The sequence below is a fragment of the Protopterus annectens genome, chromosome 17.part0, assembly GCF_019279795.1.
Source record: "Protopterus annectens isolate FY-2018-M chromosome 17.part0, PAN1.0, whole genome shotgun sequence".
Lineage (NCBI taxonomy): Eukaryota > Metazoa > Chordata > Ceratodontiformes > Protopteridae > Protopterus > Protopterus annectens.
The window spans coordinates 835,051,199-835,078,285 of NC_056751.1; the positions used below are offsets into that span (position 1 = coordinate 835,051,199).

The following is a 27,087-nucleotide window of genomic DNA, read 5'->3' on the forward strand; positions in this document are numbered from 1 at the left end:
AATTCCTTTTGAAGGCATGGAATTAGTGGTATTATTGTTTCCAGACTGTGGCTGTGTTGAGACCATAAATTTTTTAGGTACCATTGAAGTTTTCTCATATGCAACTTTGCACATGGGATTAGTAGGATACAAGAGGCCATGAATCCCAGAGCCTGCAGGATTTTCCTTGCAGTAAGCCTGGTGCATTTTGCCAGTGTTCTGAAATATAGTATTAGTTGCCCTTGCTTCTCTGGAGTGAGGTAAGCCATCTGGGTGTTTGTGTCCAAATTGGCACCCAGGAAAATTATTTTCTGGGATGGTGTTCGCCTTGATTTCTTTTTGTTGACTGTGTATCCCAGAGCATTCAGTAACCTTATTACATATGCCATGTGTTTCAGAAGTATGTGCTTGCTGTCCGCTTAGATCAGACAGTCGTCCAAATAAGGGTACATTTGTATCCCTTGAAGTCTGCAGTAGGCTATTACTGATGGCAGGCATTTCATGAATACTCTGGGCGCAGTAGATAAGCCAAAGGGCAACGCAGAGAATTGATAATGGATCGAACCTGCAAGAAATCTGAGGTATCTTCTGCAATTTTGTCTGATTGGGACGTGCAGGTATGCCTCCTTGAGGTCCAATGTTATCAGTCAAGACTCCTTGCCCAGCATGGGAAGAAGCTGCTGTAATGTGAGCATCTTGAATTTTGGCACTATCAAAAAAGTGTTTAGGATGGATAGGTCCAGGATGGGTCTCCAATCTTTTCCCTTCCTTGGTACTAGAAATAGTCTGGAGTAAAAACCTTGACCTTGTTCGTGAGTAGGTACCTTTTGAATAGCATTCATTCCCCTGAGCTGTGAAATTAGTTTTTGTGCCTCTGCCCTTTGATTGTGTGGCAGGTTCGGCATACCTCTCATTTTTGGAAGGGTGTGAAAATGGAATCTGTAGCCTCTGTTTATAATGTCCAGGATCCACTTGTCCTTTGTAACAATATGCCAATTTTCTGAAAATAACGCTAATTTTCCTCCCAAGGGAGCAGTCCTTTGAGCCTCGCTTGGCATGCAAAGAGGAAAGTCATTGTGTTTGCTTTCTGTATGTTTGCGAACTCTCTTCACCACCTCTTTGAGTAGGAGTTTGCCATTGTCTGCCTCTGTACGCTCCTTGAGCTTGGCCTCTGCCCCTGGGGCGCCTGTATCTGCCTCTTTGGGGTCTGTCTGTGGCTGGAAAGGACCAATTCTTGGAAGGCCAATTTCTACTGAAACGTGGTGGCTGTACCTGTAGGAAATCCTTCACAGTCTGCATAGATTTAGCTTTTTCCTCCATTTTCCTTAATACCCCTTCAGCATTAGCCCCAAACAGAACATCCTTTTGTAGAGGGGCATCCAGTAATTTAGCTTTAACATGATCAGGCAAGGTTTGTTCCCTGAGCCAGGCATGTCTACGTATGACTGAACCTGTAACCGCAGCCCTACATGAGGCCTCTAGAGCATCAAAACCACATTGTAAAGTGTGCTTACCTACTTGCTCTGCACTATGTATCAAATCCTGCAACTCCTTCAAATCTGGTTGTTCAGGTAGAGACATTTTGCTTTTCATTTGAGATAACAAAAACTGTTGGTATTTTAAAATATGGAACTGACAATTTAAGGCCCTCATGGCTAAGGTAGCTGAAGTATATACCTTTTTACCCCACCTTTCTAAGGATCTGGAATCTCTGTCGGAAGGTAAAGGGTTTTTAGCAGTAGAGGCCTTAACTCCCTTGGGGCCCTGCGAGATGGTCTCTGGGTCAGCAGCATGACTTTTGTAAAGAAATTGGTGAGAGTCAGGGACCCGGTAATACCTGTCAGGCTTGACTGGGGCTGGGGGCAGAGAATCCGGGTTAAGGCAAGCTTCCGAGTAAACATCATCTAAAATGTCCAAGACAGGAGGTATAGCCAGAGGCCTGTGCTGAGGAAGTAAGAGGAATTCCCTAAGCCTTTTTCTGGAATCTGAATAATCCTGGCCTTCCCAATGGAAGTGTTCCCTTAAGGTATGCAAAGTTTCCCCAAATGAGTAATCCTCTGGGGGGGAAACAGAAGGAATAGACTCCTCAGCATCAGAATCCTCAAAGCGGGAGTAGGAATGTTCTTGATCATCAGAATGATCTGAAATAAGGGAGCCCTGATCAGAGGAGGGGGATTCTTCCTCCACTCTGGGCCTTTTGTCTGGGGGGGGTTGAGAGCCCCTGATAAGAGAAATTAAATCCTCAGCCATTTTGAGCATCTGCTTTTTAGGCATGGGGCCTTGAGATGTGCCCTGAGTAGCCTGCTTCTTAGCATGCATGGCTGCTTTAGATTTGGTGAAAGCCTTGATGGAAAAAGAAGAGGAAGGCCTGTAAACTCCCTGAGTAGAGGTAGACCTGTCTACATTCTGAGGCTCAACAGCAAGAGTGGCTTCGGTAACTGCAGTCGGAGTATGGACCGAGGGACCAGCGACCTCGGGTGCAGGAGACACCGCCAAAGAAGCGTCGTCGGTAGGCTGGGGCTGCGAATGCGCCTCGCTGAGAACCGGCCACGTAGTGGGCCTTGGCGTGGTGTCGGTTGAGGCCGCGGACCTCGAGTGTCGGTCCTTATCCTTGCGTTTTTTAGACAAAACGGTAGTCGGAGTATCCGACGACATCGTATAATTAAATGCTTTTCCAAAATAATGCTGGGCGAACTCCGCCCGATGCTTGATAGTGCGTTTATTGAATGAAGCACAAAAGCGACAGCCCAAGACGTCGTGGTCTGGGCCTAAACAAGGTATACAAAGAGAATGGAAATCCTTATGAGGTATTTGCTTCCCACAAGAAATGCAATTGTTAACTTTTACTGACATCGGTCTGAGGCAAGAAAAGTTTCCCCAACGGGGTACTTAGCTTTATAGAAGACTTCGGTTGCAAAATTTTTCGTAATTCAGGAGCTGGCCGACCGGCACTTGCGAACTGCTTCTGCTTCGGGCACCGCGCGGCAAGAAAGACTGAAGAAAATGGCGTCTGCTGGTTCTTTTATACCCCTGTCGCACTGACGTCAGGGAAGAAGCGACAACAACCGACGCCGGACCTAGACTTTGGAATTCGGCCGACCGAGGACCCGCCTGACGGCAGGAGAACCCATCTGTAATGACTGCAGTTGTATGCACGATGAACATCCGGCGGCAGGCCTTGCTGAGGCCTCGGTATCTGGTCTTGGCCTTGGTTGCCTGTCCTTATCACTGCGTTTTTTAATCATTGCTAATGTCGGTTGCTCCAATGGCATGCTACAGTTAAATTTTCTGCCAAAATAATGTCGGGCGAAATCTGCCCGACGCTTGATTGTACGTTTGTTGAACCTAGCACAAAACCGACAACCAGAGACATCGTGGTCTGGGCCTAGGCAAGGAATACAATAAGAATGAAAATCCTTATGAGGTATTTGCTTCACACAAGAAATGCAATTATTAACTTTGTCTGACATCAGTCTGAGGCAAGAAAAGTTTCCCCAACGGGGTACTTAGCTTTAGAGAAGACTTCGGGCTGAAATTCAATTCGAAAATCTCAGGAGCTAGCCGACCGGCACTTGCGAACTGCTTCTGCTTCGGGCACCGCGCGGCAAGAAAGACTGAAGAAAATGGCGTTGGCTGCTTCTTTTATCCCTCTGTCGCACTGACGTCAGGGAAGAAGTGACGACAACCGACACCGGACCAAGACTTTGGGATTCGTCCGACTGCCGGACCGCCTGACGGCAGGATAATCCAAGTGTGATGACTGCAGCAGTATAACACGATGAACATCTGGCAGTTTAAAGACCTAATGGCCAAGGTTGCAGAAGTGTAAACCTTCTTACCCCATCTACCCAGCGCCCTGGAGTCTCTATCAGAAGGGGTAGGATTTTTAGCAGTAGAAGCCTTAATGCCCTTGGGTCCCTGTGAAATAGTCTGTGGACCCAAAATAGAATTTTTAAAAAGGAACTTGTGTGAATCAGGACCCCTGTAATACCTGTCAGGTTTTCTGGGAGCAGGAGGCAAAGAATCAGGGGCCAAACTAGATTCCAAAAAAGCATCATCAACAATGTCTAGTACAGGAGGAACAGCTAAAGGCCTATGCTGAGGCAGGAGTAAGAAATCCCTAAGCCTCTTTTTTGAATCAGAAAAATCCTGGCATTCCCACTGGAAATGCTCCCTTAGAGTATGTAAGGTTTCACCAAAAGAAAAATCCTCTGGAGGGGAAGCAGAGGGAATAGAGTCTTCTGCATCAGAATCCACATAAGTAGATAAGAGCAAATCCAGATAATGAGAAGAATCAGAAAAATCAGAATCCTGGTCAGAAGATTAATAAACAACTTCAGTCCTAGGTCTCTTAGAAGGGGGAGGTTGGCTTCCCCTGATTAGAGTTATAAGATTTTTCAGCCATTCTTATCATTTGTTTTTTAGGCATAGAGGCCTGAGCATGCAGCCTGGGCGTCAGTTTTTTAGGCATGGTTCGAGATTTAGGCCTCAATGAAGAAGGAGGCGTTGGTTTAATATGCAAGTCCGTAGGCCTGAATACACCCTCAGAAGCCGGTGCCTGCACAGCGGCTCCGGACTCATCCATGGTAGAGACACCTGTGGGTTCCATAGCTGAAGCATCTCATGGCATTACCAGATTCCAAATGGGTCTCAGTAGAGTCCTGCGAATCAGAAGTAGCGGGTATCAGGGGCTGCAAAAGCGCCTCACTGAGTACCGGCGAACTGGCGACTGGCTTAGGAGAAGCGTCATTGACAAATTTGGACCTCGGCGGCCTGTCTCTGTCTTTATCTTTGCATTTTTTCGAAATTCCGGTAGTTGGATGGCTAACCAATGACATTTCTGGATAATTAAAGCAAGAACCGAAATATTTAGAAGCAAAAATATACAGACGACAGATAGTGCACTGATTAAATAAAGCACAAAACCGACAGCAAGGTACGTTGTGGTCAGGGCCTAGGCAAGGAATACAGTACGAATGAAAATCTTGATGAGATATTTGCTTTCCACAAGTAATGCAATTAACAACTTTTACTGACATCGATAAGGAGCAAGAAAAAGTTTCCCCAACGGGGTACTTACCTTTAGTTGAAGGCTTCGGTTCTGAAACCCGAAAACGAAAATTTCAGGAGTCGGCCGACTGGCACTTGTGAACTGCTTCGGGCACCGCATGGCAAGAAAGACAAATGTAATGGCGTCAGCTGCATGTTTTATACCCCTGAAGACCTGACGTCATTGAAGAAGGGACAGTAACCGACGCAGGACCCAAGACTTTGTTAATCAGGCCGACTGAGGGCTACTGCAAGCAGATAACCCAAATGTAATGACTGCAACAGTGAAACACGAAGAACATCAATTAACTTTTTCTGACATCGGTTACAGCAAGAAAAAAGGATCCCCAATGGGGTACTTAGCTTTAGAAGACTTCAGAATTAAATTCGTAAATGAAAATTCAGGTAACAGCTGATCGGCACTTGTTAACTGCTTCTGCTTTGGGCTCCTTGGCAAGAAAGACTGATGTAATGGCGTCGTCTGCCTGTTTTTATACCCCTAACGACCTGACGTCAGTCCTGGATAACAGCATTTGACACAGAAATGCTAAGTCTCTGGTATTCAGGCCGACTGAGGGTTATCTGCAGGCAGATAACCCAAGTGTAACGAACAGTGAAACACGAAGAACATCCAAAATGACAATGATTACACTTACAGAGTAAATGTCTCTTCAGTTAGCACAGAGGATTAAGGCTTTGAGTTGGTAATGAACTTCTTCCTGTATTTCAGGGTTCTGATTCATTTACTCTACATCTGCCTACTGTGAGACTCAAATCACTTAACTCAACAATGACTTGGAGTCACTCCTGAAAAGAGGCTTGTGCATGGCAAGTTTACTTGGTTATAAATGAATTTGAAAACAATAATAACCTTCCTTAACTGTTAAATTTATGATCCAAAAAACTGCACAACTTTTTAAAAGCCAGTTTTTATATAACTTACATGCGCTATATCATCCAAGCAGTTAAAAATATACTTCCTTGCTTCTTTAGACTTCATCCCCGTCTCTGCTTCATGCTCTTCCAGTGTCTGCGGAAACAGTAAAAATGTAATTAAAAATATGATATAATGCAGGCATTAAAATGAAAGTCAGTGAGGCCAACAAAGTCATCATCATAAAGAACTATTTTAACAGTTAAATATATGGCATCACGTGCACAGCGCCACATCCTAATATACCTGACATGAACCAAATGATGTCTAGTCAAGGATTCAGGTGTCAATTAAGCAATTACAGAACCAAAGTACAAAGAATCAATGTGGTCCCACTTGCGCACCTAAACACAAACAATGAGCTCAAAATGGTATCTACCTTCATGGCAGTTCTTCACAGTCTCATATGTTAAAGGAACTATGGATTTGTTTAAGCTAATAAACATGTAAGTGAACTGGTCACAAGGCATGGGCAAATACAGAAGGAAAAACAATCAATTACTATTATATTTTAAGATGCAAGAAGAAACTGCCAACATCTGGAGAGAACCCATGCAGAGAATATGTACGCATTACACAGGCATACACACATATACATGCACAGCAATCAGAAATTAGGATTGAACCATGGGGGACAATGAAGTGTAATGCAGAAATCTTTACTGCCCAGGCCACCATACCATCCTGAATGCCAAGCATCTTGAAACTGCATACCTCTCAACTGTCCCTGATTTTCAGGGACGTCCCTGATTTTGGCTCAATTTTTAACTCTGCCCATCTTAATCCCTCCTAAAACTAGTGACTTTTGAAAGAAAGATGGTGAATTACACTTCATGAATAATGACAATAATTAAGAGAAACAGATTCATATGGTCTGATGCTGTCAATGCCTCAAGTTAATAGCAATAAAATGTATAAGTGTCCCTGACTGTCCCTATTTTTTTCTGGATTTGCCCCCGATTCTGTTGAAATGTGTCCCTGACTGGTTGAGAGCTATGAAAGCAGAAGTACACTCCACAGTGTGAGGCAAAGGGCATTTACAGACACACTTTTCAAGTGTACAGAGATGGATACAAATTGCAGATAAATGCCTAAATCCTGCAACATATGTACTGCCTAATGAATTCATATTCTGAGCTACTTCACTACATTTATGATTAAACGTCTATGCAGTGTTCACCATTTAAAAAAGACTTCGCTATGGATCTCACAGCAGTACACCCTGATAAACAAGTCACACAAATACAGTCATATATTAACAATTATAATTTTCATGCCCAGGGGACCCCCCTCTCCTTCATAGAAATTGGTGTTTTAGGTTAGAGACTCCAAGGGGGTGTCTACATGCTTCCTCTTGCACGCACTATTCCTGGGTGCCTCCTCTGCGGAGGGACTCAGAGGAGGACTCGGAAGAATAAGGACACCCTTGCAAAAAGGGGGCTTGGAGGACCTCTTGGATAGACTGACCAAGGACAGGACAAGTGGCAGCAAGGCTCAGATCAAAAGGAAACTGAGATGGACCTGGAGGAGGAGGAAATGCAGCTCTAGATATATAAAATGCCCTCTCTACTGCCCAGAAAGCTGACAGACCCAGGGATCTTTCCCCCTCCCTCCTTCCTAGGAGCTGAAACTGCCACAGGAGAAAAGGTTGACACCATCCTGGATCCTAAGGCTGTGGAGGATACCAGCCCCAAGCTACTGAAAGCCAAAGCCCCAAGAGGAAGGGATGAATCTGACCAAGTTGGAGCAGAGACCAACCCCACCCCCCAGAGTCGGCACGGACATCTCAGGTCCGGGACCCACTCAGCTCTGACAGCAGTGGTGCTGAGCTGGTCTGGAACATTGCCAGAGTAGAGTATTCCCCGCACCAATGACATCTCTCTTCAGGTACCCAGATCCTGGGTTTCTAAAGCAGAGGGCCGATCTGAAGAGGAAAGGCTATTAGCGGTGATGAGGGTCTCACAGATCCGAGATGGAAAGGAGAGTGCAACCGTCCCATCTCAATCTGAGTTTTCAATCAGCTCTGCATCATTCTGTCCACCTCAAATTGGGACATTTTAGAAGACCTGGAGGATATGGATGAATGGCCAGACCTGGCTGGGGAGTGAGCCATTCTGGGGGCCATAACAGGTGAGGGGGACTTGCTCCACCTCAGGGTATGGCTCCGAGACCCAGGATCCGAGGCTTCCAGATCCGATGCAGAAGGGGAGCTGTGAATCTCCACAATGTCTGCTGGATCCGAAGACCCTTTCAGATCTGAAACCTTGGGCTCTGATGTGACATGGATCCTAAGAGGAGAAATGTCCAGTGCAAACAGCATCTGATCCAAAGAACTGCTCGGAACTGAAGGTCTAGTTTTTCTTGGGTCCAATGTAGTCAGATTGGAAAATTTTAGCTGTTTTTCAGGTGGGAAAGATGAAACCCCTGGGGAGGCTGAGGGGTTCCTTTCTTGGGCTCCTTCTGATCTTTGTGTTCCTTAAAAGAACAAGGCCTGGGGGTTTATGTTCCAGACGTGAGCAATAAGCCCTTAAGAATCAGTTTATTCCACCTGTCAGCCAAGGCACTGGGACTGAAACCTACGTAAACATTATTACAATTCAGGTCCAAATGGTCAGTATCTAAGCAATAGACAGACCTCATGTGGGCATCCGAATCTGGGATTTTATACCCGCAAGAGGTGCATCTGTTAAAAGCCGTAGGTTTATTTGCCGTGCTCGTTACACACCATACAAAAGGGAAACAGCACCAGAAAAAGGAAGCGTGAGACACGCAGATCACTTTCACACAGCAAAAAACAGCAAGATTAAGAATTTTTTTTTTTTTTTTTACAGAAAGGCCAAACCAGGAGGAAAAGCGAGATGGAAGGAAACCCTGATGCTAATCAATATATCACTTAAAAAAAAAGAGTTGAAGGAGAGGTGGACTGCAGCTAGACTACACAAAAGCTAAAAATATCTACAGAAGAGCAGAAAGAAAAACAAGGAAAATCTTAACAGTTATCCCAGCTCGAGACTGCAATGGCAATTACATCCGACATGGAAGGCAGTAAATGAGATCTGAGGAATTAGAGTCGTCAGGATATCATGGGAGTGGGAGGAGCCCGAGCCACGAGGCATCAGTCTTTTGGAAAGACCAGATCAGATGCGGGGACAGATCCAAGACCCAGTGGTGAGGACGAATGAAAGAGACATCAGATCTACGGATTTTTTTTAAGCTGATAACCAGGTAAGTGAATTGGCCACAAGGCATGGGCAAATAAAGAAAGAAAAAAGTACAGTTGTGTACACGTACATAAATGTAGATGTTTGAGTGTATTCACTGCTGCATTCATCACACTAGGGTTATCTGCCTTGCAGGTAGCCCTCAGTCGGCCCGAATACCAGAGACTTAGTATTTTTCCGTCGGATTCTGTCGCTCCAGGACTGATGTCAGATCGTCAGGGGTATACAAACAGGTAGCAGACATCATTACATCAGTTTTTCTTGTCCCAAATATCAGGAGCCCCCCAAATAGGGAGTTAGGTTATGGCGGGGAAAACACCACCGTTAAAAAGTAAATACCAATACCCCAGAAAGGGTTAGTAATAGTCATAGTTGGGGTGAGAGAGAGAGAAAACCAGGGGGCTGGAGGGAGACAAACCAGGACTGCAACAGTGAATACACTCAAACATCTACATTTATGGTAAGTGTACACAACTGTACCATGTTCTTTGTGTTTCACCATTACAGTCATCACACTTGGGTAGATTACTAAAGCTGAAGGGTGGAGGCGGAGGCAGTCAGGAATAGTTAGGGCTGGCTAGTATGCCTTGCAGGACTGCTGTAGCAAATCCTGCCCTGGATTTGAAAAGAAAGACTGGTGGCAATGCTTGGTGAAGGTGTGTACAGTACTCCAGGTAGCAGCCTCCAGGATGTCCCTGGTAGGGACTCCCCTCAGAAATGCTGTAGATGTAGATGTTGCCGTAGCGGAATGTGTTCTGACCCCCTGAGGGGTTGGTTTTCCATGGTGCTTGTAGCAGAAATGGATGCAGTGCGCTATCCATTTGGAAATGGTTTGTTTTCAAATGGCCTTGCCCTCTGCCCCTGTTGCAAAGCTCACTAGTAACTGGTCAGACTTTCTGAAGGGCTTAGTCCTATCAAGGTAGAATCTGAGCTGTCTGTATGTGTCCAAGAAGTGCAGGATCCTTTCCCCTTTATTTTAAGGATTAGGGAAGAAGGTTGGCAAATGGATGGATTGATTGAGAGCCACACTCTGGACACCACTTTAGGCATAAAGGAAGGGTTAGTCCTGAGGGAAACCCTGTCAGCATGGAAAATAATGAAGGGTTCCACAGCCATCAGTGCTTGCAGCTCAGACACTCTTCTAGCTGAAGTGATGGCTAGAAGCAAGGCTGTTTTCCAAGAGAGGAATTTTAACTCTGCTGATGCAGCAGGTTCAAAGGGGGGAAAAGCATGAGCTTTTCCAGTACAAAGTTAAGGTCCCAAGCAGGGGCTGGTGCTCTCCTTGGTGGCCTTAAGTTGTTTGCCCCTCTAAGGAACTGTTTGACAAGATGGTGCGAGAAGAGAGGTGGCTCAATGTTGCAATGAGCAGAAATGGCTGAGCCATGTATCTTAATGGAGGAGAAGGACACGCCTTTGTAGAGTAGATCTGCTAAGTAATCCAGGATAAGAGGCAGAGAGGGGCAGTGTTGTGTCCTCTCCTTTAGATTGAATCCATGAACAGAACCTTTTCCACTTATCAGGATAGGATTTTCTTGTACTGCGTCTTCTGGCTTGAAGAATGACGTCCAGCACCTGTTGGCTTAAAGTTGCTGGGGGAGAATTCAAGGAATAAGCCAGGCTGCAAGATTTAGCTTTTGCAGTTGTGGATGCAGAATCTGCCCCTCCTGCTGAGAGAGGAGGGTTGGATTCTGGTATAGGTGCCAAGATGGCACCGATGTCAGGCTGCGCAAGAGTGGGTACCAGCATTGGCGTGGCCAGTCCGGTGCAATCAGAATTGTCCTTGGTCTGTCCTGTTTTATCTTGGGTAATACTCTTGAAAGGAGGGGCAGAGGGGGAAAGGCATAGACTGAGAGATTTACCCACTGAAAAGATACGGCATCCACTTTCCAGGCCCTACTGTGAGGATTCCTGGTGCAGACTTGCTGAGCTGGTGGTTGTAGGGAGAGGCAAAGAGAGCCACCTCTGGGGTCTCCCATTTCTGAATCAGAAGGTTGAAGGTGCTGTGCTCCAACTGCCACTCGTGTGGGTCTACGAGATTTCTGCTTAAGTCGTCTGCCAGTAAGTTTTGTTTGCCTGGCAGGAATTGAGCTAGCTTCCAGATTAACTTGAATGTCCAAGGCCATGTTCCACAGGGCCATGGCTAGCCTGCAGAGTGGGTAGGAATGGGTTCCCCCCCTGCATGGTGATGTACCCCATAACTGTGGTGTCTGTTTTTATTAGCAGTTGCCCTGGAAAGATTACGGATCTGAAAGCTGTCAGGGCTTTCTGTACACCTAGCATCTCTTTTTGGTTGATGTGCAGATGAATTTGACTTGGGCTCCAGTGGCCCTGAATATATATTCCGTCCATGTGTGCCCCCCAGAAAAGTCTGATGCACCTGTGGTTAGGGTTTGCGCAGCTTGGGGTTGAGTAAATGGCAGTCCCTTGTTGTGGTTGCATGCTTCTGCCCACCAGAGGAACTCTGTCCTTAGACAGGGTATGATAGGAATGACTGTTTCCAGGTCCTGAGAATGTTGGCACCAAAGACTTTTTAAGTACCAGTGTAGTTTCCTCATATGCAGTCTTGCATATGGAATCAGCAGTATACATGAGGCCATGAACCCTAGGGCTTGCAGTATTTTTTTTTGCAGATAGCTGGGTTCTGGTGGCCATTTGTTTGAAGTAGTCTGTCAGATAGACATGTTTTTCTGAGGTAAGGAATACCATCTGGGAAGTTGTGTCCAAGCTTGCTCCCAGGAATACAATCCTTTGACTGGGTACCAGTTTTGATTTATTTTCGTTGATGGTGTACCCCGAGGAAGTGAGAAGGTTTTTCACAAATGTCAGGTGCTGCAGCAGCAATTCCTCACTGTCCGCCCGAATCAGGCAGTCATCCAAGTATGGGTAAATTTGGATATTTCTCGGCCTGCAGTATGCAATGGCTGGAGCCAGGCATTTTGTGAATACTCTGGGCCCAGTAGATAAGCCAAAGGGAAGTGCAGAGAACTGATAATGCATAGACCCTGCCCTGAAACGTAGATACTTCCTGCATGATTCCTTTACTGGGATATGCAGACAGGCTTCTTTTAAGTCTAGGCAGACTAACAAGGCATCCTTGGCTAGCATAGGAAAAAGCTGTTGCAGGGTAAGCATTTTGAATTTTGGTACCACCAGGAAGGTGTTGAGAATGGAAAGATCCAGGATTGGGTGCCAAGAGCTATCTTTCCTGGGTACAAGGAAGAGTCTGGAGTAGAATCCTTGACTCCTCTGTTCTACTGGAACCGGCTGAATAGTGCTGATATTGCGCAGGGAAAGTATTTGGTTTTGAGCCTCTGCCCACTGGTTTGGAGAAATGTCTGGAAACCCGCTTGGTGTTGGCAGTGAATGGAAATAAAATGTGTACCACTGGGATACAATGTTGAGGACCTACCAGTCCTGAGTGATGGACATCCAGTTTTTTGCATGAAGGGCAAGTTTTCCTCCTAGGGTCACAAGCAATTGGGCAGGGCTGGGGAGTGGAGTAAAGAAGTCATTGTGAGCTTTTTCCGTAAGGAGGTGGCTTACCACTCCCTGCTTTAGGAGTGGGGGCACTCCATTGCTTAAGATCTCTGCATACCCTGAGACTGTAGTCTGGGTGGTCTGTTTCCCCTGGGTCTGGTTTGAGAAGGCCTGCAAAGGGCTGGAAAGGACCTGTGTTTGGAAAGGCAATGCCTACTGAATCTAGGGGTGTTGCGCTAGTAAGAATTCTTTAATAGTCTGCATACACTTAGCTTTTTCTTCCATCTTTTTAAGAGCCTCTTCTGCTTTGGTGCCAAACAGTCTTTATTCAAAGGAGCATCTAATACCTTTGATTTGATATGGTCTGGCAAGGTCTGCTCCTTCAGCCAAGCAGGTCTTCCCAGTACACAGCCAGTGACAGCTGCCCAGCAAAATGCTTCTAGGACGTCAAAGCCACACTGCAAAGTATGCTTGCTGACTTGACTTGCAGAGTGCATAAGCTCCTGCAATTCTTTATTTTCTGCACAGTCTGAAAAGCTTGCCACTTTTTGTTTAATAAGTTCCATAATATGTTGCTGGTACTTCAGCATGTGATAAGTACAGTTGTGTACACTTACCATAAATGTAGATGTTCGAGTGTATTCACTGTTGCAGTCATTACATTTGGTTATCTGCTTGCAGGTAGCCCTCAGTCGGCCTGATTAACAAAGTCTTCGGTCCTGCGTTGGTTGCTGCCTCTTCTTCCGTGACGTCAGGTCGTCAGGGGTATACTTGGTCGAAAGTTTGTTGTTTGTTTGTTTAATTTAACTGTTGAAGCTGCCCACTAAAATGTGCTAGCCTGTGTAACTGATTTATTACTGTTTTCTGTATTTCTGTGTGCTTTCTATCTGAAAAACAAAAAAAAACAAATAAATAATCCTTGTTTTCCTGCCTCTCCTCGACTAGTTTAGACCAGTTTACAGGCTTTGCTGTATTCTGGGCTGTGGTGTAGTTCCTGTGTTGTCCATTACCTTACTTGGATAGAAGGAAGTTTCTTTGCTTACCAGTGGGAGCGGGGAACCTTGAGCAGCCTATCTGTCCCTGAAGGAGTGACCTCAGCACAAGAGCTGTAATAATTGGTTGTTTTGGACCATTTCTAGCTCTTTTGAAGTTCCCTGTTTAAAATCCGCCTCGGAGTGGTTTTTCTGGCTATACTACTCAGAGACAGCTCCATGTGGTCCTGCAGAGTGGTCCTAGCTACAGAGAACTGAGAAAAGTGACTACTTTCCTGATTTAAGTATTTTTTCTGTTTTTTTACTTGAAATACCTTCTCTTGCTTATTTTGAACAAGCTTAAACTGTTTTTTTTTAACTGTTTGCTGCATTATATAATATCTGCACTTAAAATTATACTTGGTCGAAAGTTTGTTGTTTGTTTAATTTAACTATTGAGGCTGCCCACTAAAGTTTGCCAGCCCGTGTAACTGATTTATTACTGTTTTCTGTATTTCTGTGTGCTTTCTATCTGAAAAACAAAAAAAACAAAAAAATAATCCTTGTTTTCCCACCTCTCCTCGACTAGTTTAGACCAGTTTACAGGCTTTGCTGTATTCTGGGCTGTGGTGTAGTTCCTGTGTTGTCCATTACCTTACTTGGATAGAAGGAAGTTTCTTTGCTCACCAGTGGGAGTGGGGAGCCTTGAGCAGCCTATCTGTCTCTGAAGGAGTGACCTCAGCACAAGAGCTGTAGTAATTGGTTGTTTTGGACCATTTCTAGCTCTTTTGAAGTTCCCTGTTTAAAATCCGCATTTGCACGGCTTTGCGCGATTGTGCACATAGCGCAGCGTCGGTTAAACAGGGTTAAACTTTTCCTGGCTCTGCCAAGTCTGCTCTTCAAATTTTCCCTTAGAAAGCTCTACTCTTAGAATAACCAGTCTACTCATTATATTATAAGCCTAGCACTTGTTCTCAAAACTTCTCTTCTAAGTAAGCACTCTCAAACTAAAGTAGCACTACATCCACCTACCACCCCTGTGAATACCCACTTCCCTTAAAAGCACAGCACTCTCTTATAATATTCTAGCATGTCGAGTGGTAGATTACTAGCATTTTCTCCTGTTCAGCTGGTCAATCTGGGAATCTTGAGACAATGCTACAATTGTCTCATGTACACAGACAACCCTCTCCTCCTCCCAACAAACATAAATACATGTGAGAGATGCAACTATATAGCCAAACTGGAGGCTGAACTCTCTCAACTCAGGACTGGCAAGACCAGACAGGAGGAGAAGGTAACCACACACACAACAAACCCAGTCACACATAGACCTACCCCAACTGCAAATCAAACACATAATAACACAAAGACATACTCGGAGGCTCTAATAAAAAACTTACCAAAACAACAGAGGCTCCCAAAGCAGACACCCAAAAATCCACCACCTCAAAACATAACACATCTAACACATACTTCAATAAATCGGTGTGTCAATCAATCACAGCCCTTAAGGCCAAACACTATGCCTGATACACTAGTGATAGGTGACTCTATAGTCAGACACACTGACGTTCCACTTACCAGGCTGAACAAGGAGAGGGTAACGGTAAGCTGCCTATCGGGGGCTAGGATCCGCCATATAACACATGCACTCAGGTCACTCAAAAGCATGTACAAATATGACTCCGTCATTGTCCATGCCAGCGTGAATGACCTGAGACGTACCTCCCTGGACTACATGAAAAGAGACAGAGGAGCTCTCTGATTATGTAGCCCAGGCTGGTATGACCCTGACCAGCATCTTGCCCTCACCAAGAATGATGACACAATACAAAGACAAGATGATCAGCTTTAATAATTGGCTCAATTACTGGTGTCATTCTAGGGGGATCCAATGTCTGTCTGCTTGGGATGACATGCTGGACAAGCCATGCTGCTTCGCAAGGGACGGCTTGCACCTGTCACCACTGGGCTTCCGGATATTGGCTAAGGCTCTTGCCACCCCCATAGTGCCTTTTTTAGGCAAGGCTCAAAAGACGAACCCACCTCCTTAGAAAACAAAAATGGAAAAAAAATAAGGGTAATGCTGCTCAACGCCAGAAGTCAAAATCTCAAGATGCAGGCTCTCGAAGCACTCCTCAGTATGGAGAAAATCGATGTCTGCGCAGTAACTGAAATCTGATTCAAGGCTCCTGAGAGCACCCCAGCGCTACCAGGCTTTACCTCGTATCATGCTTTTTGGCCCCAAAACCCAGGCCGAACCACAAAGGGAGGGAGAGTGTCCATATTCATCAAGGATACCCACACCTCCAGGTTAGTGGCAACTCATGAAGCATCGGAAACCATCCAGGTGCAACTAACCGTACGCAAAACTGCTATACAACTGGATGCATGTTACAGACCACCCTCCCAATCTCAAGAACCCCATTCAGCCTTCCTGAAGACATTTGAAGATATGAATGTCTCACCAAATACCATCATATTGGGAGACTTCAACTACCCTAACATAGATGGGTGCACTATTCTAGCCCTAACACCCTAGCCGAAAGGTTCCTGGAATTCATAAACTCAAATGCAATGGAACAGCTAGTCACCTCTCCCACAAGGAGAGATAATACACCAGACCCGATCATCACAAACATGGGGACAAAATGCTTCACACCGGAAGTATTCCCCTCACTAGTGAGATCTGACCACAAACTAATCACCCTGGATATACATATTCCACCTCCACCCCCAGCACAAAAGACTACAGTGAAAAACTTCTCAAAAGCCGACTTTGCACTTCTTAAGACTGAGATGGTATCATTTAAGCCCGCTGGGCCAACGGAAACCACATCCCACAATGCTGAATCCTCTACGGACATCTCCAAGAATGCATGGATCGTGCAATCCCAAATAAAACCAAGACCCTCTCCACCAAGGGAAAGCATCCTGTGTCTGGTGGACCCCAGCCATAAACAAATTGTATAACAAAAGAAGGAAGCTACTGCAAGACAGAGCAAAATCCCATAAAGGGAAGGCATCTCTGATCAGCACTAGTAGAAAGCTACGTTCTCTCATAAAAACATCCAAGGCCAACTTTGAGAGAAAAATCACCAAGGACACTAAAGATAACCACAAGGCATTCTTCAGTTATGTTAGAAACCTGAGCGGAAACCCTCAGATATGCTCAGAGTTAGTACACAATGACAAAAAATTCACCGAACCCACAGATATTGCCAACATTCTCGCAGACAGGTTCAGTGCAAATTTCTCCCCTCCCTCACCCCGAAAAGAAGAAATACTTATCCCAGTTGAATGTAACCTCCCTGTCATCTCAGATGTCCAGGTGAAAGCCGCCCTCAGCAAAGCAAAAAACACAGCATCAATGGGACCTGATGGTATCCCCGGTTGCGTGATACGTGAACTCCAAGAGGAGCTAAACCCACATATAAAAATGCTATTTAACCTTAGCCTTACTACAGGATATGTACCTGAACACTGGCGTACAGCAACAGTGGTCCCACTCCACAAAGGAGGCTCCGCTACAGACCCTGGGAACTACCACCCCATAAGCTTAACCAGCCTGGTCTGCAAAGCTATGGAAAGAATTATTATGGAACTCATAAACAGCGACATCAGGGACCTACAGACACTTGATCCCACCCAGTTCGGCTTTGTAAAGGGCAGATCCTGCCTTTTGAACCTGGTTGACTTTTTCGAAACAGTCACTAGAGCCATCGATGAGGGCAAAGCAGTCCATACAGCCTACCTGGACTTGGCTAAAGCCTTCGACACAATACCCCACTCAGGCATCATAGACAAGCTCAACAGCTTAAATGTAAATCCATATGTCACAAGATGGGTTGCAAACTGGCTAAAGAACAGAACCCATAAACACTTAAACACTTAAAGCCAGTCACAAGTGGTGTCCCACAGGGCTCTGTCCTGGGACCCCTCTTGTTCGGCATTTACTTCTCAGATGTGAAAGCAAACATGGGAGGGTTGTGGCTGACAAAGTTCGCAGATGACTGCAAGCTAGGCGCCATAGTCGATACACCAGCTGACACACACATCCTACAGAAAGGCCTCACCGAAACGGACAACTGGTGCCAGAATCATGGCCTTAAACTGAATGCCAAGAAATGTATAGTCATCCCCTTTGGGAAAAACAAAGTACCCACAAATTATCACAGACAGCAACCCACTGAGTACGGAAAAAGTAATCAGAGACCTGGGGACCCAAGTCAATAGTGACCTCTAATTTGACACCCACATTGCCAAAGTGGTTAGAAAGACATTCTACCTTGCCCACCTTATCATGAAGGGGTTCACATCCAGATCAAAGGAGGTCAGTGTACCCCTATACTCCTCCCTTATCAGGCCCATGATTGAGTACAATGCCCCATTTGGTATGTACCCCACCCGGCACTTACAACAGCTGGAGAGACCCCAGAAGTACCTCACCAAGAGGATCAAGGGTCTCCAACATATGTCATATGCTGCCAGGCTAAAGAAACTCCAGCTCTATTCAGTAGCATACTGCCTGCTCAGAGGTGATCTGTGCCTGACGTACAAGGCCATGTCCAACCAGGAATTGATGGACATGCTCCACCTCAAAAAATCCAAATCCATTAGAACCACGAGAGCTAAAGATTTAAACCTCAGCACAAATATGAATAGGACATGCTGGAGGGAAAGATTCATAACTCAGAGGCTTCCCATACTCTGGAACAGAATCCCAGTTCATGTTAGGCAGAGCCCCTCACTGACTCTCTTCAAGAGAAATCTTGACGAGTGGATGAGAGATTGTAGGTTTACCCCGGGGGTCATCCCTGTGTCACTACTACACAGAGGCACAGTAAACTAATTGTAATAAGTAAGGGGGTCTTCAATGTGTCACTACTAGACAAAGGCACAGTACTCTAAATCTATTCTGTACACTCTAGTACCACTACATGGGGTGGCGAAAGCCACATCACTAGGGCTAGGCTTATAAATGCCCCAGGGCAGATAGCCTAGTACTAAACTATGAAACTATGAAACTATTACATCAGTTTTTCTTGCCCCAGATGTCGGGTGCCCCCCTAATGGGAAGCAATTAAATCTATAACTATACAAGGTTATACCTCAAACAAAAAATCAAATACAACAAAAAGGTGTTAAGCATTGAAAAGGAGAGAAGAGGTACAGCCAAAAGAAGTCAGGGGGCTGGAGGGAGGGTAACCAGTACTGCAACAGTGAATACATTCGAACATCTACATTTATGTTAAGTGTACACAACTATACTAAGTTCTTCGTGTTTCACTGTTGCAGTCATTACATTTGGGTAGATTCCCAAAGCTAAGGATGGGAGGAGAAGTTTAGACAGCATTAGGACCAGCTATAAGGTCCTGCAAAACTGCAGTGGCAAAGCCAGCTCAGGATTTAGAGAAAATTGGCAAATGGTAATGCTTGGTGAAAATATGTACAGAACTCCAGGTAGCAGCTTCTAGGATGTCCCTGGTAGGTATGCCTCTGAGAAAGGCTGTAGAGGTAAATGCAGCCCTGGTTGAGTGGGATCTGATCCCCTGTGGGATATGTTTTCCATCATGCTTATAGCAGAAGTGAATGCAATGGCCTATCCATTTGGAGATAGTTCGCTTTGAAATGGCCTTCTCCTCTGTCCCTGCAGCAAATGCCACCAGCAGTTGTTCAGATTTCCTGAAAGGTTTAGTCCTGTCCAAGTAAAATTTAAGTTGTCTGTGCACATCTAAAGAATGCAGCATCCACTCCCCTTTGTTCTGTGGATTAGGAAAGAAGGTAGGCAAATGAATGGACTGATTAAAGGCCACACTGGATACCACCTTTGGCATGAAAGAGGGAATGGTCATGAGGGACACCCTGTCCGCATGAAAGATGATGAAAGGCTCCACTGCCATTAGGGCCTGTAATTCAGATACCCTTCTTGCTGAAGTGATGGCTAAAAAGGAAGCTGTTTTCCAAGAAAGGAAATTTAAATCTGCAGTAGCAGCTGGCTCGAAAGGAGGAAGGGTGAGTTTCTCCAATACAAAGTTAAGGTCCCAGGCTGGAGTTGAAGCTCTCCTGGGTGGCCCTAAATTTTTGGGCCCTCTGAGAAAAGTACAGTTGTGTACACTTACCATAAATGTAGATGTTCAAGTGTATTCATTGTTACAGTCATTACATTTGGGTAATCTGCTGGCAGGCTGCCCTCAATCGGCCTGATTAACAAAGTCTTGGGCCCTGCGTCAGTTGCTGTCCCTTCTTCCATGACGTCAGGTCATCAGGGGTATAAAACATGCAGCCGACACCATTTTCATCAGTTTTTCTTGCCCCAGATTGTCAGGTGCCCCTCAAATGGGGAGCAAAATATAAATATATATGCATGTAATTTAGAACACAACAAATATACCTCCAAATAAAAGCAAATACACCAAAAAGGCGTTTGAGCATAGTAAAAGAAAGAAGAGGTATAGTAAAAGAAAAAAAACAGGGGGCTGGTGGGTGGGTAACCCAGACTGCAACAGTGAATACACTCGAACATCTACATTTATGGTAAGTGTACACAACTGTACTATGTTCTTCGTGTTTCACTGTTGCAGTCATTACATTTGGGTAGAATCCCAAAGCTATGGTTGGGAGGATGGAATTATACAGCATTAGGAGCAACTATAAGGCCCTGCAGGACAGCAGTGGCAAAACCTGCTCTGGATTTAGAGAAGAGAGGTAAATGGTAATGTTTGGTGAATGTAGCAGCTTCTGCAATGTCTCTGGTAGGAACCCCTCAGAGAAAAGCTGCAGAAGTAGATGCAGCCCTGGTGGAATGGGATCTGATCCCCTTGGGAACAGGTTTAGCATGGTGCATGTAGCAGAAACGAATACAATGGCTTATCCATTTTGAAATAGTCTGCTTTGAAATAGCCTTTCCCTCTGCCCCTGCAGCAAATGCAACCAGTAAATGCTCAGATTTTCTTACAGAGTTTGTCCTCTAAGTAGAATCTTAGTTGTCTGTGTACATCCAATGAATGCAGAATCTGCTCACCCTTGTTCTGTGGATTTGGGAAAAAAGTTGGCAGAGGAATGGTCTGATTAACTGCCACAATAGATACCACTTTAGGCATAAAGAATGGATTGGTCCTGAGCGCCACCCTGTCTGGGTAAAAGATAATAAAAGGCTCCACTGCCATGACAGCTTGGAGTTCTGAAATCCTTCTAGCTGAAGTGACTGCTAAAAGAAAAGCTGTTTTCCAAGAGAGAAATTTTATGTCTGCAGTAGCAGCTGGCTCAGAAGGAGGTAGGGTGAGCTTTTACAACACAAAATTGAGGTCCCATGCCGGAGTTGGTGGGACGTCTTAAATTTTTGGCCCCTCTGAGATACGGCTTTAGCAGGGGATGAGAAAAGAGGGGAGACTCTGTGTTGTAATGAGCTGAAATGGCAGAGGCATGGATTTTTACGGAAGAGAAAGATAGGCCTTTGTGAAGCATCCCAGTTAAATATTGCAGAATCTGAGGAATATTGGGCATTGCTGTGCTTATTCATTGTGCCTGGTTCCAGGCACAGAATCTTTTCCATTTATCAGCATAAGATTTTCTAGTACTAGGCCTTCTAGCCTCCAAAATGACATCCATCACAGGTTTGCTGAGAGATGTAACTGGTGAAATTAGTTGATTAGCCATGCTGCAAGATTCAGAGTTTGGAGCTGAGTGTGCAGAATTTGATAGATCTGCTGAGGCAGTAGATAAGGAGTCTGAGGCAGGTACCACGGAGGAAGGTGTGACATATTGCGTAGGAGCGGGTATCAGTGTTGGCGAGGCCAGTCTGGAGCAATCAGAATCATTTTTGTTTTTTCCTGTCTGACTTTTAGTAAGACCAGGGAGAGCAGAGGCAGAGGAGGAAAGGCATAGACTGATAGGTTTTACCAGCTGAAGGATAGAGCATCCACTTTCCAAGCTTTTTTTGTGATGAATTCTTGTGCAGAATTTGTCCAACTATAGTTTTGGGGTGAGGCAAAAAGATCTATGTCTGGGCTCCCCCATTTGCGTGTCAACATGCTGAAGATTTGTGGATCCAGTTTCCATTCGTGTGGGTCCATACGATTTCTGCTTAGTCCGTCTGCCAGAGTATTTTGCTTTCCTGGCAGGAATTGAGCTTGCAGATGTATTTGATAAGTCAAGGCCGTGTTCCACAATGCCATGGCTAGCCTGCAAAGGGGGTAGGAATGGGTACCCCCCTGCTTGTTTATGTACCACATGACTGTGGTGATATCTGTCTTTATCAGTAGTTGTCCTGGATGAAAATAGTCCTTGAAAGCTGTCAGAGCATTCTGTACAGCTAGCAACTCTTTCTGGTTGATATGTAGGTGCATCTGATTTGGGCTCCATTGGCCCTGAAAGCATCTCCCTGCCCAGTGCGCCCCCCAAGCATAATCTGATGCGTCTGTAGTCAGGGTTTGGGTGGCAGGGGGTGGAATGAATGACAGTCCCATGTTTTGGAGACAGGCCTCGGCCCACCACAGGAACTCTTGCTGCAGGCAAGGAATGATAGGAATCATTGTTTCCAGGCTGTGACAATGTTGACTCCATAAGCTTTTTAGGTACCACTGAAGTTTCCTCATATGCAGTCTTGCATATGGAATTATCAGAATGCAGGAAGCCATGAACCCCAAGGCCTGCAGAATTTGTCTTGCAGATAGCTGGGTTTTTGTGGCCACTTGTTTGAAGTAAGTCATTAATTGAATTTGTTTTTCTGGCGTGAGGTAAGTCATCTGGGCAGTTGTATTCAAGCTTGCAAGCAGGAATGTAATTATTTGAGAGGGTACCAGTTGTGATTTCTTTTCGTTTATGGTGTACCCTAGACAAGTTAGAAAGAAGCCTTTTCACAAACGCCAGATGTTTTAGAAGAGTGTCCTTGTTTTCTGCCTGAATTAAACAATCGTCCAGGTAAGGATAAATTTGAATGTTTCTTTGTCTGCAAAATGCAATTACTGGTGCCAGGCACTTTGTGAAGACCCTCGGTGCAGTAGATAAGTCAAAGGGCAGTGCAGAGAACTGGTAATGGAAACAGCCTGCTTTGAAGCGGAGGTATCTTCTGCCAGATTCCCTGACTGTGATATGCAGGTAAGCCTCTTTTAAGTTTAGAGTTACCAGCCAGGCATGCTTGCCTAGCATCGGCAGTAAAGTACAGTTGTGTACACTTACCATAAATGTAGATGTTAGAGTGCATTCACTGTTGCAGTCATTACATTTGGGTAATCTGCTCGCAGGTTGCCCTCAGTCGGCCTGAATTCCAAAGTCTTGGGTCCTACGTCGGTTGATGTCTTCTCTTCCATGACGTCAGGTCGTCAGGGGTATAAAACATGTAGCCGACTCCATTTTCTTTAGTTTTTCTTGCCCCCGATGTCAGGTGCCCCCAAAAAGGTAGCAATATTATATATATAAATATAATTATACATGCATCAATATAAACTTTACCTTCATCTACAAGCAAATACACCACATAGGTTGTAGAAGACAGAGAAGGAAAGATAAACCTTAGAATGACAGGGGGATGGCGGGAGGGTAACCTGGACTTCAACAGTGAATACACTCGAACATCTACATTTATGGTAAATGTACACAACTGTACTATGTTCTTCATGTTTCACTGTTGCAGTCATTACATTTGGGTAGAATCCCAAAGCTATGGTTGGGAGGCTGGAGCTAAACAGCATTAGGTGCAGCTATAAGGCCCTGCAGAACTGCAGTGGCAAAGCCTGCCCTGGACTTAGAGTAGCGAGGCAAATGGTAATGCTTTGTAAAGGTGTGAACAGAACTCCAAGTAGCAGCCTCTAGAATGTCTTTGGTTGGTTCTCCTCTGAGAAAGGGTGCTGAAGCAGCTGTAGCTCTGGTGGATTGAGACCTAATGCACTTGGGCAAGGTTTACCATGGTGTAAGTAGCAGAAACGGATGCAGTGGCTTATCCACTTTGAAATTGTCTGCTTTGAAATAGCCTTTCCTTCTGATCCTGCAGCATATGACACTAGTAATTGCTCAGTTTTTCTTAGAGCTTTAGTCTTGCTCAAGTAGAATCTTAGCTGTCTGTGTACGTCCAAGGAATGCATAATTCTCTCCCCTTTGTTCTGTGGATTTGGATAAAAGGTTGGAAGATGAATTGTTTGGTTAAGAGCCACACTGGAAACCACCTTAGGCATAAAATCAGGATTTGTTCTCAGAGACACCCTGTCTGGGTGAAATATGATAAAAGGCTCTGCAGCCACGAGGGCCTGTAGCTCTGAAACTGTTCTCGCTGAAGTAATTGCTAGTAACAGAGCTGTCTTCCATGATAAGAACTTTATGTCAGCGGTAGCAGCTGGTTCAAATGGAGGCAGGGTGAGCTTTTCCAACACATAATTGAGGTCCCATGCAGGTAGTGGTGATCTTCTAAGAGGCCTTAAATTTTTGGCTCCTCTAAGATACTGCTTTAGTAAAGGATGAGAAAAGATCGGTGGCTCTGTATTGTAATGAGCCAAAATGGCAGAGGCATGGATTTTGAATGATGAGAAAGATAGGTCTTTGTCAAGCATCTCAGTTAAGTATTGTAATATCTGAGGAATATGTGGTTCTGCTGTATCAGTTCCTTGTGCTTGATTCCAAGCACAGAATCTCTTCCATTTGTCAGCATAAGATTTTCTAGTACTAGGCCTTCTGGCTTCCAAAATGACGTCCATCACAGCTTTACTGAGAGGTGTCATTTGTGTGATTACATGATTAGCCACGCTACCAGGTTCAGAGTCTGTAGTTGATTGTGCAGGATCTGATTGTTTTGCTGGGACAGTAGTTGTGGTCTTTGAGGCAAGGTCCAACCTGGGTATTGAGACAAGTTCTTTAGGATTGGGTACCAGTATTGGCGGGGCCAGTCCGGGTCATTTAATATCATCTTTGGCTTCCCTTGTCTGACTTTTAGGAGGACCTTGGGTAGAAGAGGCAGAAGAGGAAAGGCGTAAACTGATAGGTTTTTCCAACTGAAGGATAGGGTGTCCACTTTCCATGCTTGTCTGTGATAAGTCCTTGTGCAGAATCTTTTCAATTGATAATTTTGAGGAGAGGCAAATAGATCTATGTCTGGGCTCCCCCATTTCTCTGTTATGATGAAGACTTGTGAATTTAGTTTCCACTCGCGAGGATCCATAAGGTTTCTGCTTAAATCGTCTGCCAGAGTGTTTTGTTTTCCTGGCAGGAATTGAGCTTGAAAATGTATTTGGTAGGTCAAAGCTGTGTCCCACAGTGCCATGGCTAATCTGCAAAGGGGGTATGAGTGTGTGCCCCCTTGCTTGTTTATATACTACATGACTGTGGTGTTGTCAGTCTATCAGTAGTTGTCCTGGATGAAGTAAGTCCTTGAAGGCTGTTAGGGCATTTTGAACAGCTAGCATCTCTTTCTGGTTGATATGTAGATGCATTTGCTTTGGTGCCCATATGCCCTGAATGCATCTTCCTGCCATGTGGGCCCCCCAGGCATAATCTGATGCGTCTGTTGTTAAGGTTTGGCTGGCAGGGGGTAGAGTGAAGGGCCATCCCATGTTTTGGTGACAGGCCCTTGCCCACCATAGAAACTCCTGTTGCAGGCAGGGAATGAGAGGAATCATTGTTTCCAGACTGTGTGAATGTTGACTCCATAAACTTTTTAGGTACCATTGAAGTTTCCTCATATGCAGTCTTGCATATGGAATTAGCAGAATGCAGGATGCCATGAAGCCCAGAGCCTGCAGAATTTGTCTTGCAGAAGACTGGGTTTTTGTTGCCAACAGTTTGAAGTAAATAATCAGTTTCCTTTGTTTGTCTGGCATGAGGTAAGCCATCTGGGCAGTTGTATTCAAGCTTGCACCCAGGAATGTTATCTTTTGAGAGAGTACCAGTTGTGATTTCTTTTTCGTTTATCGTGTACCCTAGGCATGTTAGAAGCCTTTTCACAAATGCCAGGTGTCGAAGAAGAGTGTCCTTGTTCTCTGCTTGAATGAGACAATCGTCCAAGTAAGGATATATTTGTATACTTCTTTGTCTGCAAAATGCAATTACTGGTGCCAGGCACTTTGTAAAGACCCTGGGTGCAGTAGATAAGCCAAAGGGCAGTGCAGAGAATTGTAATGCATTAAACCAGCCTTGAATCTGAGGTATCTTCTGCACGACTGTCTTATTGGGACATGCAGGTATGCCTCTTTTAGGTCTAAAGTCACCAGCCAAGCTTTCTTGCCCAGCATGGGCAGAAGCTGCTGCAAAGTCAGCATTTTGAATTTTGGAATGTCCAGGTATGTGTTCTAAATCGATAAATCCAGTATTGGCCGCCAGGCCTTGTCCTTTCTGGGTACCAAGAACAGTCTTGAGTAAAAACCTTGTCCTTTTTCCTGTTCTGGTACTGTTTGAATGGCCCCCATATCCATGAGGGACGTAACCTGTTTCTGTGCCTCTGCCCACTGATTTTTTGGCAGATCTGGCCAACCATTTGCTACTGGCAAAGTGTGGAAATGGAATCTGTATCCCTGTGATACGATGTTTAGTACCCACTTGTCCTGGGTTATTAACTGCCAATTTTGAGCAAAAAGTGCTAATTTTCCCCCTATGGGTACTGCCAAAATATAAGTGCTTAGTAGAGGCAGAGAGAAGTCATTGGGATTGCTTTCTGTAGGTTTGCTCCTCCAGATTTGGAGGTGGATGCGCCCCATTGCTTTGATCTGTATGAGTCTTGCGCCTGGTATCTGGAACCTTTAGGGCGTCTGTATTTGCCCCTTTGAGCTCTGACACATGAAAAGGACCAATTTTTTGTAGGCCACTGTCTACTGAATCTTGGTGGCTGCAATTGTAAGAAGTCTTTAACAGTTTGCATAGACTTAGCTTTATCTTCCATTTTCTTTAAAACCTCTTCTGCCTTAATACCAAACACAGAGTCATGCTGTAAAGGTGCATCTAGCAATTTAGCTTTAACATGATCAGGCAAATTTTGTTCCTTTAACCAGGCATGCCTCCTAATCACAGATCCAATAACTGCGGCCCTGCAGGAGGCCTCTAATCAAAACCACATTGCAAAGTATGCTTTTCAACTTGTTCAACTGCATGCAATAATTCCTGCAATTTTTTATTTTCTGCACATTCTGAAATCAACATCATTTTCTGTTTCAGCAATCCCATAACATGTTGTTGGTACTTAAGCATATGAAATTGACAGTTTAAGGCCCTGATTGCCAAGGGTGCAGATGTATAAACCTTTTTTCCCCATCTGTCCAGTGCCCTTGAATCTCTGTTAGAGGGGGTAGGATTTTTTGCTGTTGAGGCCATAACTCCCTTTGGACCCTGTGAAATAGTTTCAGGATCAGCAGCAGGGTTTCTAAATAAAAATTTCTGTGAGTCAGGGACCCTGTAATATCTGTCAGGCTTACTGGGAGCCAGAGGTAAGGAGTCAGGGGTCAGGCTTGACTCCGAAAACACATCATCCACAATG

General features: G+C 44.9%; 1 protein-coding gene across 1 annotated transcript in view; it reads right to left on the reverse strand.

Annotated features, from left to right (window-relative positions):
- Positions 1-27,087, reverse strand: part of HIPK3 (homeodomain interacting protein kinase 3) — a 969,278-nt gene that overhangs the window by 860,697 nt on the left and 81,494 nt on the right. The window contains exon 2 of the mRNA XM_044059447.1: positions 5,972-6,058. Coding sequence (XP_043915382.1) covers positions 5,972-6,028 — 57 coding nt within the window. The 5' untranslated portion in view covers positions 6,029-6,058. The remainder of the gene's footprint in view (positions 1-5,971; positions 6,059-27,087) is intronic.